This window comes from Quercus lobata, chromosome 4, assembly GCF_001633185.2.
Source record: "Quercus lobata isolate SW786 chromosome 4, ValleyOak3.0 Primary Assembly, whole genome shotgun sequence".
Lineage (NCBI taxonomy): Eukaryota > Viridiplantae > Streptophyta > Magnoliopsida > Fagales > Fagaceae > Quercus > Quercus lobata.
In genome coordinates this window covers 36,633,531-36,647,366 of record NC_044907.1, presented here as the reverse complement: position 1 = coordinate 36,647,366, position 13,836 = coordinate 36,633,531, and the positions used below count along the sequence as shown (strand labels likewise).

The following is a 13,836-nucleotide window of genomic DNA, read 5'->3' as shown; positions in this document are numbered from 1 at the left end:
GGTGGTAGGAACTTTTGATGTTTTAGCAGTTGAACCTGTGAGGAAGCGCCAGGATCAATTTGCAGCTTGGGGGTAAGTATATGAGAACTTTTGAAGGATCAAAAAGGCCATTTGAACCCTTCAAACCAAAATAGGAGGTTCCTCCAATGTCAAGTGTGACTCACAGGTTGTTTTTAATAGTCATGTGATTGGTTAAAAGTACTTTGAAAAATCTGAAGCAGTTTCTTGGCCATCGTTCATTGTATGGAGAAGCAGGACTTTAAACTCTTTACCTACCCAACTTGAAAACTTCTTGATAGGTCTCCTAGATTTGAATTGAATTCTTTCTAGTTAAAGAATCTCTTTTTAATTGCTCTAGAACAATTTAGGAGAGTAAGGGGTTGTTTGGATGAGTGAGTTTTGAGTGATATAATTGTGTTTTCATCACTCATCATCCAAAATTTGTGGGACCCACGGAAAATTTTTTGTTTGGACACCATCACTCTGTTTTGATCATCCGGTTTTGGTAATCCTATCACTCAAAAAATTGAGTGATAAAGACCAAAAATGAAAACACATTTTCCTTGTTTTCAAGACTCATCACCCATGACTCAGTAGCAATTTTGTAATAAGCTGTCTTAATGGGGCCCATTCAATCAATGCATTGTCAAATCACCAACGACATTGTCTCCTTTTTTCTTTCTTCTTCTTCTTCTTCTTCTTTCCCTTTCTTTCTTTCTTTCTTCTTCAGACCTACTCCAAGGCTTTTTTTTTTTCCCCTCATCTTCTTCTTTATTTTTCTTTCTTCTTCAGACCCACTCCAACGTTTTTTTTTTTTTTTTTTTTTTCTTTCTTCTTCTTTCTTTTCCTTCTTCTTCAAACCCACTCCAACGTTTTTTTTTTTCTTCTTTTTTTTCTTTCCTTCTTCTTTCCAACTTCTTCTTCTTCATTCTTTTTCCTTCTTCAGATTTTTTTTTTGGTTCTTCTTCTTCTTTCTTTTCCTTCTTCTTCAAACCCACTCCAACGTTTTTTTTTTTTTTTTTTGGTTTCTTCTTCTTCTTCTTCTTTTTCCTTCTTCAATTTTTTTTTTTTTTTTTTGGTTCTTTTCTTCTTCTTTCTTTTCCTTCTTCAATTTTTTTTTTTTTTTTTTTTGGTTCTTCTTCTTCTTCTTTTTTCCTTCTTCTTCAGACCACTCCAATGTTTTTTTTTTTTTTTTGGTTCTTCTTCTTCTTTCTTTTTCTTTCTTTCTTTCTTCTTTAAACCCACTCCACCATTTTCATACATGCATAAATTTATACCCAGAAACAAAAACCCATAAATTTCCATTCGTTGATCGAACTTCTAGAGCGAAGAAACTCTTTTTCATGACTGAAACCCAGGCGGAGACCGAAACCCAGGCAAACAACAATACCCAGGCGATTAAAAAAAAATTTCTCTCTCTATCTTATGGGTGCAGAGTTCGGATTTGAGATGTGGTTATAGGGTTTTGATTTTTGAGACATGGGTGTGGGTGTGTGTGTGTGTGGTTTAGATTTGTGGTGTGGCTGTGGTAGGTTTAGATCTGAGATGTGGGTGGCTGTTATGGGTTCAGATTTGTGGTTTGGGTTCGGATTTGATTTGGGCATAAGGTCTGTATTTGTGATTTTTGATTTGGGTATTTGTGGGTTTTGATTTGAACATCTGTGGGTACCTATGAGTTTATGTTTGTATTCATTTGTGTTTGTATGTTTATGATGGTCTGGCCGTAGGTTTGGGATAGGATTGTTCTTGTTGATGTGTGTGTACATGAGAAATGAAAGAGAAAGAGGATAGCTTCAGTGAGAGTAACAGGGCAATGGTGACTGAAGGTGGAAGAGAATGAAATGAAGAGAGTGAGGGGGAAGGCGGGTAGGCTAACAGAATTTATGACATAGTGCTCAGGTATGGGTCCCACAAAAAGTAGAAAAAATTGAGTGATGAGAAATTGAAAAAATGTGCCAAACAGGTGAGTAGGAAATTGGGAGTATTTTAAGTGATGAGTAATGAGTGATGAGTGATGAATACTGAGTGATGAGTGACCATTTTTTTTAAACCAAACAAGGCCTAACACTCCATCAGAGCACGGACAAATGGGCTTCAAGCAATCATCTACCCTACTGACTTTAATGCTTAATCAACTTCCTTAACTCCCTAATACCATAAACAGGCCTGAACTGGCTTCAATGCTTTTACTGCCACCACCACCAAGCATCAAGCATTTCACAAAGCATGATTGAAAGCATGTTTTCATATATATATATATGAAATTTGTTTTGTAAAATTAGAATCTAGCATCAACTGTATAGGAAATTCTATGTCTTTTATGCCCTAGGCTCGAGAACCTGCCAATTGACTAGAATGTAACTTGCATATGGGTGGAGTGGGTCAGTACTATATTCAACAGCTTAGAATTTAACCTGCTTCTTCACTTGCTTGCTTTACAGCCTCGATTTTGCCCAATGAAATTGTGTCAGATCATGCCTACATTATTCTAATCACAGAGACTAGTTTTTTTTTTTTTTTTTTTTTTTATGGGGTCCAAGGCTAGTTTCTTTTTTTTACTATGCTGATCTTACACCTTTCAGATGTTGTTTTAATAAAAGAGTTTATAGCTTAATTGGCACCTTCCCATGCACAAAGTGCATGGGGGTCTGGAGAGGGGGGGAGGGGGGGGATGGTTCAATCAACAAGGTTAGTAGCATATTTGTAACTATCTCAAAAAAAAAAAAAAAAAAAAAGTTTCTAATCCAAAGTTGATATAATCTTTCCTTGGTACCAAAACAAACTTAACTACTCCACAAATAAAAGGTTGACGCTAACCTCCTATAGTATTGATTTTGATTAGATATCTGCTTGAAAAGTAGGAAGAAATATTGTTTTACTACACAAATGTGAGGAACAAGTTTTGAAATTTTGATGGAGTATGTATCGGATGCCTTGGTGCAATCAATTTAAAATGATGCAACTTATGAAGTATATGCATGTCTAGGGAATTGACTGAGATATGTTTCAAGTTTCTTTAATCAATGCACCAAAATTGACCATAAGCTAACATATTACTGTTTTTTATGAAAATTGTGGGTACCCTGTCACCGTACTCATTCTTGATTGAATGATCCAATTCGAGGAAAATTACACTTTTTGTATATATTAACAAACAACTGAAGTGTTATTAATAAACAGATTTATTGTATGAGTCAAAGCAGGTCAAATCACAGAAATGCCAAGAAACAAAACAGGGGGCCAAGCCATGTGACAACCTTACAACAATGTGCCTTTAAATCTTCTTCATAAAAAACAAAAATTTAGAATCACTATCCACATTACCATGAACTTTAAAGTTCAAAAGGCACTTTCCATGTTACCTTACACTAAATAATTTAAATACTTTCACAAAATGACCACAACAATACTAATAGAAACACAATGTATTAGCAGCTAAACACACTGATTCATTCTCATTACCATTGGCAATGAACATGTGATTTTGCAACCAAAGCATGAGGGGAAACAATTGCAACTCCAAAATAGTGAAGGTGTTGACAATCAATGATCACAAAGCTTTAAATCAATTTCAAAGACTATATGTTATCTCAATTTTTCTCTCAGGGGAATGAGAAAATGCAAACTCATGAGAAGAGATACAACAAGCTAAAATTGCATAGTAGATGTAATGCAGCCACTAGAAAGATATATATCATTTTTATTAAGGAACCAAGCACAAGACCTTTGTTGGGCTTATGCTCTTCAGATAAGAACTACCACATCCCATTTTTAACATTCTCATCATAGGGCTTCTTTTCTTCTCTCCTCTTTGCTCCATTTCTATTTTATTTTTTTGGATTGAAGATCTCTAAATATTTTGCAACATCATTAGAGAGGCACACAGAAAGTCTAAATTAAAATGTTATATTTTCTTTCATGAAATCGCCACAAGCATAAAGGGTTAATATACATCTGAATTAAATTCACCTACATTATATCAGTACACTTATGCCTACTGCAAAACAAAATGATACCATCATACCAAAGGAAACAACATGATAATGGTCTCATTTGCATCCCACTTACCTAACAAAATACAATGACTAGGCTCAAATACATATGATTTTTTTCTTTGTTTTATGAGCTAATCTTCACATTCAAATCATATTTTTTTATTAAAAAAAATTCTAAATAAATCATCCTCAAGAATAGTAAGTCCATCCAAAAAAAAATTATCAAATTGCCACCGGTATGTGCCCAATTCATATCTTTGCCCAAGATTTGGTTAATTTGTGTTCAGAAAACTATGGATTGTCTATATTTTTACATAATTGTTTTGAACGTTGTGCTTTTTTGAAATCCTTATATTTAGTGCCCTAGATAAAATTAATCCAAACATTGCTGCATCTTTTGAATCCACACATTTGAAGTAACACCATCACTTATCCTGATGTCATTCTCTCCATTGCACAATGTCTCACTTCCATAGCCTCTTCACAAATTCTACATACATAAAAGAAAATTGGGCCTTAGATGGATTTGAGTCTAGAATGGCACTAGATTTGAGAGGTGTAGGGTCCGTTAACCATGCTCATGCCCACTCAATGTATAATTTAGGTCCCATTAAAATAAAAATAAAAAAAAAAAAATATATATATATATATATATATATATATAAACATATAATTTAGGTCATATAGACATATAATGAAAAGAGAGATAGAGGAATCCATAACTTCAATGAAGAAAAACTGTGATATGGGAATAAATGTGTAGTTTGTGGGGAAGTCTATGAATGCATCTAAGTCCTAACTCCATGCCCAAATTCAGGACACAGTTAAGTGTCATTTTACTATTGGTGCATCCAATTTTTTTTTTCCCATTGAGTTTATGTGTGGGTCCCACGTGTAAATGCTGAAATCTAATCACAAAATGACATCCAAGTAAGTTATGAAATTGGGTATGAGTTTAGGTGTGGTTGTAGATGAAATTGTTTAGGTGTGTTTTTTGTTCAACCTAATACAAGAGAAGAGGTTGAATATGTAGCATAGGGTATGTAGGCCTCATAGTAGACTAATTAGAGAGGCAAATATCCTTTATTAAGGCTAAAACCATAAATACAATGATGGTCCTTGATTTTAGATTATTCAAAGGTGAATATGTACGGAAAATATATTATAAACTAACATTTCTCCTCAAACAAGTGGCATTGAACATTTTATTTGGAATTTGAAAAGAAGATCTCAATATATTATACACCAACCGACCCATTAAATAGAAAATGCCACAATAGAACATAATCGTTGGCAGTGTCTCAAATAATGCTACGATGTAAGGGCAATTGAAAACCAATATGTGCAATAATAATTGTGATATAATGAACCAATGTGTGCATTATTTCATTAAAGGTCATCATGTAATATCTTAAGTAAATGGTGATTAAAATTGAAAGACAACATTTACTAAATTGATGTGGAAGGTAAACAAGAGTGATAAGGGTGATGTTGCAGAATATCTTGAAAGGCAGGGGACTTAGTGCGTTAAGAAGAAACTTAAGTACCATATTTCAAATAAAGATTTAAGTTTCCAGCCCATGGCGCCTCATGCTTTTCCCTTTCACACCACCAGCCTTATTTCTTGGCACCACCTACTTCTTGTACAACAAACATTGCCACCATATGACAGTATGACACCTCCTCCTTAACATGCCACATCCTCCTTTTTCATGTAACCAGCCACAAATTGTGTCTTGGCTTCCATGTTTCGGCAAAAACAGTGTGTAATCGGCCAAAATATGAGAGAGCTAAAAATAAAAAGAGAAAGAAAGAAACTTTGACGCAAGACTAAACTATTCTACCTAAACCGATTCTGCCTTCAATTTTATGTAAGTTGTGATTTCATGTACTAATTTTTATTTAGCAATGAATATTTCTTGTTACTTGATTCAATTGAATTCCATGGCTAAGTGTTCGTGATGTTTATACATGAATAAAGTGGCTGCAAGTTCATGTTGTAGAAGGTCAGCAGTGAGAGAAGGGAGAACTCTTGTGCTCTTTCCTAGATTCTCTTGCTGGACTTCTTAATGCAAGGTTGGCCCCCATTGTGTAGAGCATCGTTCCTGAGACCCCATAACAAAGATCATCGTTAAGGTTATGAAGGATTGCTGAATATCAGGATTGGGAGATGGTGGAGGTGATAACACAAGTTTTATGATGCATCTAAAATAAATCAAGGGTGTAAAAAGTGGCACGTCAATTAAAATTTAAAGCACTTGACTCTGAAAAACTCAACTGTTGTTAGACAATAAACAGTGAGTTAACTCATCAAACCCATCTTATCTGAATATTTCAAAATCTTAAATCTCTCTCCTCCATCGACATGCTTTGCTCTCTCTAAGTCTCAACCTTGCAGTTGCGGCATTGCCACTGCCACAATCACCACCGTGTGCCAAGTCTCAACGATTGATTGCTTGGAAAAAGAAGGAAAATAAATTATTATACGGCTATTTTTTATTGATTTCGTCATGACGTATGTTGAACATCAACAGAACAATGATAATTTTGTCATGACGTATGGAGTGCATCAATAGAACAATGATGGAAAAATGGAATGGAGCACACTGACAGACAAAGATAGAAATGGGGTAAGAACTATAACCTTAATGTTGGTTCCCATAACAAAAGTGATGCTAAGCTTGATATTTTCAATAGAAGACCTAAACTGCAAATGTGTAATGCAGCCCAAGAGTCCATATAGCACCTATTCTTAAAGTGTCTAGTGACTCGGAATTTGTGGTCATCCCCAACGACCTTTTAGAATTTAAGAGCTCAACCTGTCATCTATGGAGGAATGGATCCAAATAGTGTTCAATTCAAAAAGCTCCATGAAGGTCCCACTAGAAGAGGTAAGAAATTTATCAATGTGTGCTACCATATGTTGTGATGTAATCTGGATGCAAAGGAATAGACGGATGGTACGTAGGACTATGACTGATCCAATGCACGGAGCACATCTCAAACTACAAAAACTCATTTGCAAGCCTGGGAATCCACTACTGAGGTACAAAGGTACCAGAACATGAACACCTCTTCCTCCCCCTTTTGTCAAAGTTAATTTTGATGCAACTTTAACAAACAACCAAACATGTGTTGCGACAGATGGCCATGATCATAAGAATGACATTATTTGTTTTGTATCAAGCTAATAAGGATGGATGGATGGTCCTCTTATAGTAGAAGCAAGAACAGCACTCAAAGCTTTGTTTTAGAAAGGCTTTGATGGAGGGAAATGAACTAAATGAAATTCAACGAACCCAAAGTTCTCTATGCAGATCTCACTAGTCCATAGAACCACTAATAGTGGATACTAGCTTGGCATCAACTTCATGCTATTGTTGGCAAGCTTTACATGTAGTTAGAAAGTGTAATTCCTAAACCCACACTATAGCTCATTGGACTTTGCTTTGTAACATTGAGGAAATTATTCCCATAACTAAACTAATACCCTATTGGCTTCCTTTTAATTATTCAACTCTTTGGACATTTTCTTTGCTATTAAAATGTTGCTTCCTATAGTATAATTGTCTCCCAATGTCGTGGTGTCTTCTTCAGTTGCTATAGAGCTTGTTTAGGCATATTAGAATCCTTTACCGGTTTTCTCTTTTCACTTTGATGTGGTTTTCCATGCATTAACACAGAAACTATAGATGCTCTGTGCATGGTATATATTATTATTTGGAGTCCTTACTATACTCACATTAGCAGGACTCAAGACTGAGACTTGGACTTGGAGTGGGTAGTCAAGTGAATAGGCCAAAGTGTTCCTAGTATACTAATGCTCGTCATAAATATAGTTGAGGGGCCTTAAATATCTTCAGAGTCAAAACTTTTTAGTTAGAACAACATTTACCAAAAACTATAAATGGATAATTTATTGGATGTGAATTCAAAACTTCTAGTTTTGATGGAATCAATAAATAATAAAAAATAATGTTGAAGATGAAGATCAATTCTTGAGGTGGCCCCAAAACAGAAGTGATTGCACAATCAAAGAGGAGATAGCTAGTGTTCCATTGCAACTTTCAAAGAAAGGATTGTGAATCAAAGAAAATTCTCTTTCTCCACGAAGAAGACTGATTACCAAGGCTTTGAACAGAATACACGGAAAATTAGGAATTTTTTTATTAGTAGTGCCAAGAAGCAACGCTTTTGATGAGGGAGATGAGCTTCAATTCATGAGGAAGAGAGAGCTTTCAAAAGAATAAGTGACAACTGGATTTTATAGTGCACTCATTCCTTATCAGATCTCCAAATTAACATATCTTCGGAATTATGAATAAAATGATGTACAAAATCTAGTAATGTAATGAAATTTATTCCTTTTTGGTGCAATTAAGAAGAGAAACTTTTGGTTCCAAAAGGCTGGCTATTGTGGATGATGTAATTTGGATAAGAGGGATGATATCAAGAGAGTATCCCACCAAAATAAATAAAAAGTTCTTAAACTACAACGATTATTTAAAACAGATACAGAAACTGCTACCCAGAAACTACAAATTTCAATTTTACTTAAAAACCATCATTGTTTTAATGAACATTAGCAGTAATCATATTCTTGATGGAGTGATTAAATCTTAAAAAAAAAAAAAAATACCCAATGTTGAAATGTCATAGGTATACAGTGATTATACAGTCACAAGTGAAAACCACTCCAAGACATAGATGCATCTCATTGTTTACAAAGTTGTTTAATAGTACTAACGCAACTTTATCTGAGGCCCTTTAAAAAAAAAAAAACAGAAAAAAGAAGACCTTCCAATTTATGAGAGATTATTTAAAAAGACCTTATGAAACATGACTAAATAGAAGGTGGCAAGCACTACAACATAACAGTATTACTAATCTGCTATGACTTGCACAAGCTAATCTGCTCATAACAGTATTCAAAATCAAACTTCTTCTCTTCCAGTAATTGATACCCATTCCGCAAGCATAAAGGGATGTTAAAAATCATGAATAAAAATTTACGACTCTACATCATACCCATGCTTTTAGGCCTACATCAATCAGCATATCTACCCCTAGGCTCAAACCATCATACCCAGCCACCATCCCACAAGTAGCTGCCATTTCAATCTTTCCACCCTCTGCCACAAGGTACTGCTAAAAGAATACTAGGATGTACAAAGCATTTAAACTACAGCCCCACCCCTGCACCCCTACATAAAAATTAGAACATGATTATTCAAGACAATCTTCTTTTCTCAAAACCAGACAAATGGTTTTAAACTTATCTTTGAATGAATTGGTTTGAAAGCATTCCTATTAAATAACTTTTAAAGAAGACACCCAAGGATAATTTACGCAATATATATGCAACATGTGTCTTGAACCCACTATCTATATATTTATTGAAGTTCAAAGATTGAAGCTTACAATTAAATGCTAGAAAGTTAAGTTTGACACAGTGGCATAAACAAAAAACAATTTTTTCTTTATTGAAAAATAATACACATACAACTGTATGAACTATCCAACAATAATTATATTTACCAAATTCTCTACAAGTTTTACACCATCATATAGACATATCACGAAAAAAGAGAGGAATCCATACCTTCAGCATCTGATCATGTTCTATACTGCCAAGGTAACTGTTGAAAAGTACATTAGGTGGTTTAACAGGAGTGTCCACTTCCCATATGTTTGTTGCATCCCTACAAATAGTATAAAGGTAAGCACTACGACTTAGGACTTCAAAATCTAGAATTAACACTTATTCTTTCATGTGCTATTTTATTTCAATGTATCCAAATAGCCCAAAAATTGTTGAAAGAATACAGTGAAGTGATTGCACTGGCCTTACACTTTCCAGCCAAGTAGCAACACAATTATGACTTGAATTTGACTCAAGTACCTTCTAATGGTGAGTGGTGATCTGAACCACATCACACAAGTTAAGTTATAGGTAATCCAAGCATTCCTTTTCTATAGCACATGAAGGGCAAGAAGCATCAGTGAAGAGATTGAAGGGCAAGAAGCATCAGTGAAGAGATTCCTATTTGCTAACTCCCTAATCATTGGAAGACAATCATTTTGTAGTTTCCAAAGGAAATAAGGAATTTAAATGGAAGTTCAAGCTTCCACTGGGCAGCCCACATATGAGAGCCATATCTCTAAGTTTTGCTCTTCCATCTGAGCATTAACTATGGAGAAGCGAGGCTCCCTTCCATATCAGTTACTGATTGTCTTCTTTTCCAATGGCAACCGCATGACTTGAAACTACTTTGAGAATTTAATTTAAAGCTTTAGAGAATCATTTTTAAGCACAAAAACTTAAGGGATAAAGATGTTTTATCAGTAGGTACAATTGTTATCTCAACAATGACAAAGTTGTGGCATTCACATTATCATTAATTCAAATATTCCTAAGTAACAAAGAAAGAAACAAGCAAATAAAAACATGTGCTTAAATAATTCCTCAACCTCAACCAATCAAATATGAATAATATGAAGAAGTGAGCCCCACTCTCAAGGCAAGTTCTACAGAAGAAAAGGCTTTTGGGGCCAGCTCAATGCATCCTTGTCCAATGTCATTTATCTTTCAATAAATTTATGAACAATCTAAGTAATATTATTTAGCGAATCAATAAAAGCAAAGAAACATCTATGACAATTAACAATATTAAAATTTAAAAACCCAGGAGAAAAGCATAAGTAAATATGTAATCAAATAGAAATATTTTTGTAGAAATTAAAAACAAAACCTTAACAATTGGCTCAATGAGTAGCATAGGTCAGCTAAGCAAGCAGGTTCAATATCCTGAAGAAGCATTTCATCGAACAGCTTGACTTGAATTTCAATTTCGAAGAATCAGCAAGCATACTCGTTATTTGGTAAAATTGAAGTTTGGAAAATCTTACAAGCAGACAAATATGATGAATAAACAGACAAATATTATTCTAAATGAAAAAGAAATAAAGAAATTAAATGCTTCTTGTATTTACTTGAAACACAATATATACTTGAGCAACAATCCTATGAATAAGCCTTTAAATTTAGAGAAATAGAAAGAGGCAAACCTTCTCTTCAAAGTTGGATCAACTTGGTTTTGTCTTCTTTGATGGTGGATACAGATTGGCATTGGTATCATCATTGAGAAAGGTATTGGGGATTGAAGATGAACCCTCATCATGAAACCCATTGGTAATTCTCCGTCTCCGGGGTTTGGAGCTTCGTTTCCAAAGTTGGAATCGGATTCGAAGCCATCCAAAGCGGGACAAGTAGTGTTTTTGGGGACGTCTAGCATGGGTTGGTCGATGGTTTCTTCTCCGCAGTCGGCATCGGATTCCAACACGGCCCAAATCTTCTTCCCCATTGTTGAAAGCACATTGATCCATAGATGAGGGGGGAGATATATTGGGTTTCTGAGGACAACAGATGCATTCTACATAAATCCTCTCCCTATTTAAAGAAATATTATTCCAAGGTTTCTTAACCTCAACCTCAATGCGATTCTCTTCAGATGGATTTGATATATTCACTTTCCGATAAATTAACCATACATGGTCAGAATTACTATTCGCCTCCATGCCCACTGTGAGTTGTTCTTTACCATTGATTAAAATGTGAACAGACCATGAGTACCCTTTATCTTTGTACACATCCTTCGATGGAAAAGCAATACAAACAACCAAATTTGAAAATTTGGGACCGACCAAGAATGATACGGAATTTCCAAAACTCTGATTATGGTTGAATTTGAGCCACTTTGGAATCTCAGTTAATGGTAGCATAAGATAATTCCAACGTTGAGGCCATTCGGAATCAAAGCTTGTTGCAGCTTCAGCGACTGTATTTGATGGAATCCCTAGAATTTCTCGAAACTGCAAGAAATTGAAGTTTAATATAAATTGTTTCTTTATAACTTAAACTGCAGAGAGAAAGAGAAAGAGAGAAATACCTGATTCAATAATCTGCTTGATGATTGTGTATCCAGCCGATCGCAATTCCGTGCATTCACAGTTCTTATAGATGGTGGAAGTCTCGGAATTTCTCGAAGCTTTTTGCAATTATGAATTTTAAGACATAGTAATCTAGGAAATCTACTAATACTTTCTGGGATGGTAACAATATCAGTGAAACATAGATCTAAAAGTGTCAATACTGGGAAGTAATCGGGCTGCATCCAAGAATCTAATTCAACTTGAATTCTCAAATGTTTAAGTTTCAATTCTGTCAAGCACAGAAACCCAGTAGGTCCCGAAAAGTTATTAAAGGAATTGCACGCCAATCTCAATTTGGCTGAAGGAATATCTTCTTCCTCCCGCATTTGTGATTTATTGGCCCCAACTAGAAAATTCCTAAGCTTACAGCAGAGAAATAGTCCTAACTCGTCAAGTCCAGTCAGGTACAACAGTGATGAAGGCAATTCTCTAATACCACTAAGTTCCAATTCCAATTTCTTCAAACAATTCATTTCTGGGTGAATATCGGGGAACTTCTTAAGCCTTGAGCAACCAAATAGGCTAAAATCTTCAAGAGATTTCAACATGAGCGTACTTGGAAGAATTTGAAGTTTTGAACATTTATAGAGATCCCATACTTTAAGCTTCTCAAGAAGTCCAATGGACTCGTGAACCTCAATTAAATTTTCACAATTTCTAAGATTCAATTCCTCTAAGTTTGGGCAGCACAAGTCAGGTAATTTTGTAATGAATTCACAAGATTCTAGACTGATCATTTTCAAATTTTCATTCTGGGACCCCTATGAAAAATTTTTAAAAAAAAAAACAAAATTTATCTTCAACAGCTTTTAAAAATAACATTTAAAGAAATTAAAATTTATAAATACTAATACTTATACCTTCTTGAATACATTCTCCAATATAACGTTCGACTCAAACATCTTGAGTACAACAAGTTGTCGAGGAAGGCAACATTTGGAAGATAAGGATAGAGGAAATTCACGCCATTCAAGGAACCTTAACTCATCTGGGAGATATTCAAGTGCTTCACCAATATGTACATTGCCTACAAGAAATTTGAGATTTTTCATCCTCTTGAAAACTTTAGGTTTCAATGGCATCTCTATTCGTTCACGTGAGAGCAACATTATGCTTCGAATTTTATTTGATCCCTGCTTAAGACAAAAAATTAGTCACACTTCATAATAGAATTTGACAAAAGTATAAAGATTTTGAAACTTTAAAGAAAATATATATTGAGAAAATTATATTTTGTTCAATATTGTAAAGGGAAAATCCAATAAAGAAATATTTTGAAAAAATGGAGAAGCAAAGAATGTATACCATATTTCTAGTTAGTAACTTATGAGCATCCTTATAACGCCATATCCTACTACGTTGTTCAAGCTCTTCTGATTCTTGTTGAACAATTTCTCTACCCATTTGTTGTAGCAAGTCATGCATTGACAAAAAGTCATACCGTGGCTCATAGGCATATTCCAAGGTTATGAGACACTTATCAATAAGTTTTCCAATACCATACTCGGAATATAAATTGCAAGAATCTAATATATTTACAACATTATCCTTGCTGTAACCCTTAAAAAAACATGCAATATCAAGAAAAATTTCCTTTTCAAATTTTTCCAATCCATCATAACTTATTTTGAGTATTTCTTGAATATCTTTATGTGGAATGTTTTTATACTTTTCTAATGCACTTTTCCATTCATGTATCTTTTTTCCACACAAATCAGAACCAATTATTTTTAAAGCTAACGGTAGGCCATTGGCATAACATATAATCTGTTCTGCAAGTTCTGAATAATCTTCCCCATATTTACTTGCTCGGAAGGCATGCCGGTTGAAAAGTTCAAGAGCTTCACAT

At 34.5% G+C, this 13,836-nt stretch overlaps 1 protein-coding gene across 1 annotated transcript in view; it reads right to left on the bottom strand.

Annotated features, from left to right (window-relative positions):
• Positions 1 to 13,836, bottom strand: part of LOC115987958 (TMV resistance protein N-like) — a 67,865-nt gene that overhangs the window by 35,973 nt on the left and 18,056 nt on the right. The window contains exons 5-6 of the mRNA XM_031111574.1: positions 11,945 to 12,748; positions 11,064 to 11,867 (exon numbers count right to left, since the gene is read on the bottom strand). Coding sequence (XP_030967434.1) covers positions 11,082 to 11,867; positions 11,945 to 12,748 — 1,590 coding nt within the window. The 3' untranslated portion in view covers positions 11,064 to 11,081. The remainder of the gene's footprint in view (positions 1 to 11,063; positions 11,868 to 11,944; positions 12,749 to 13,836) is intronic.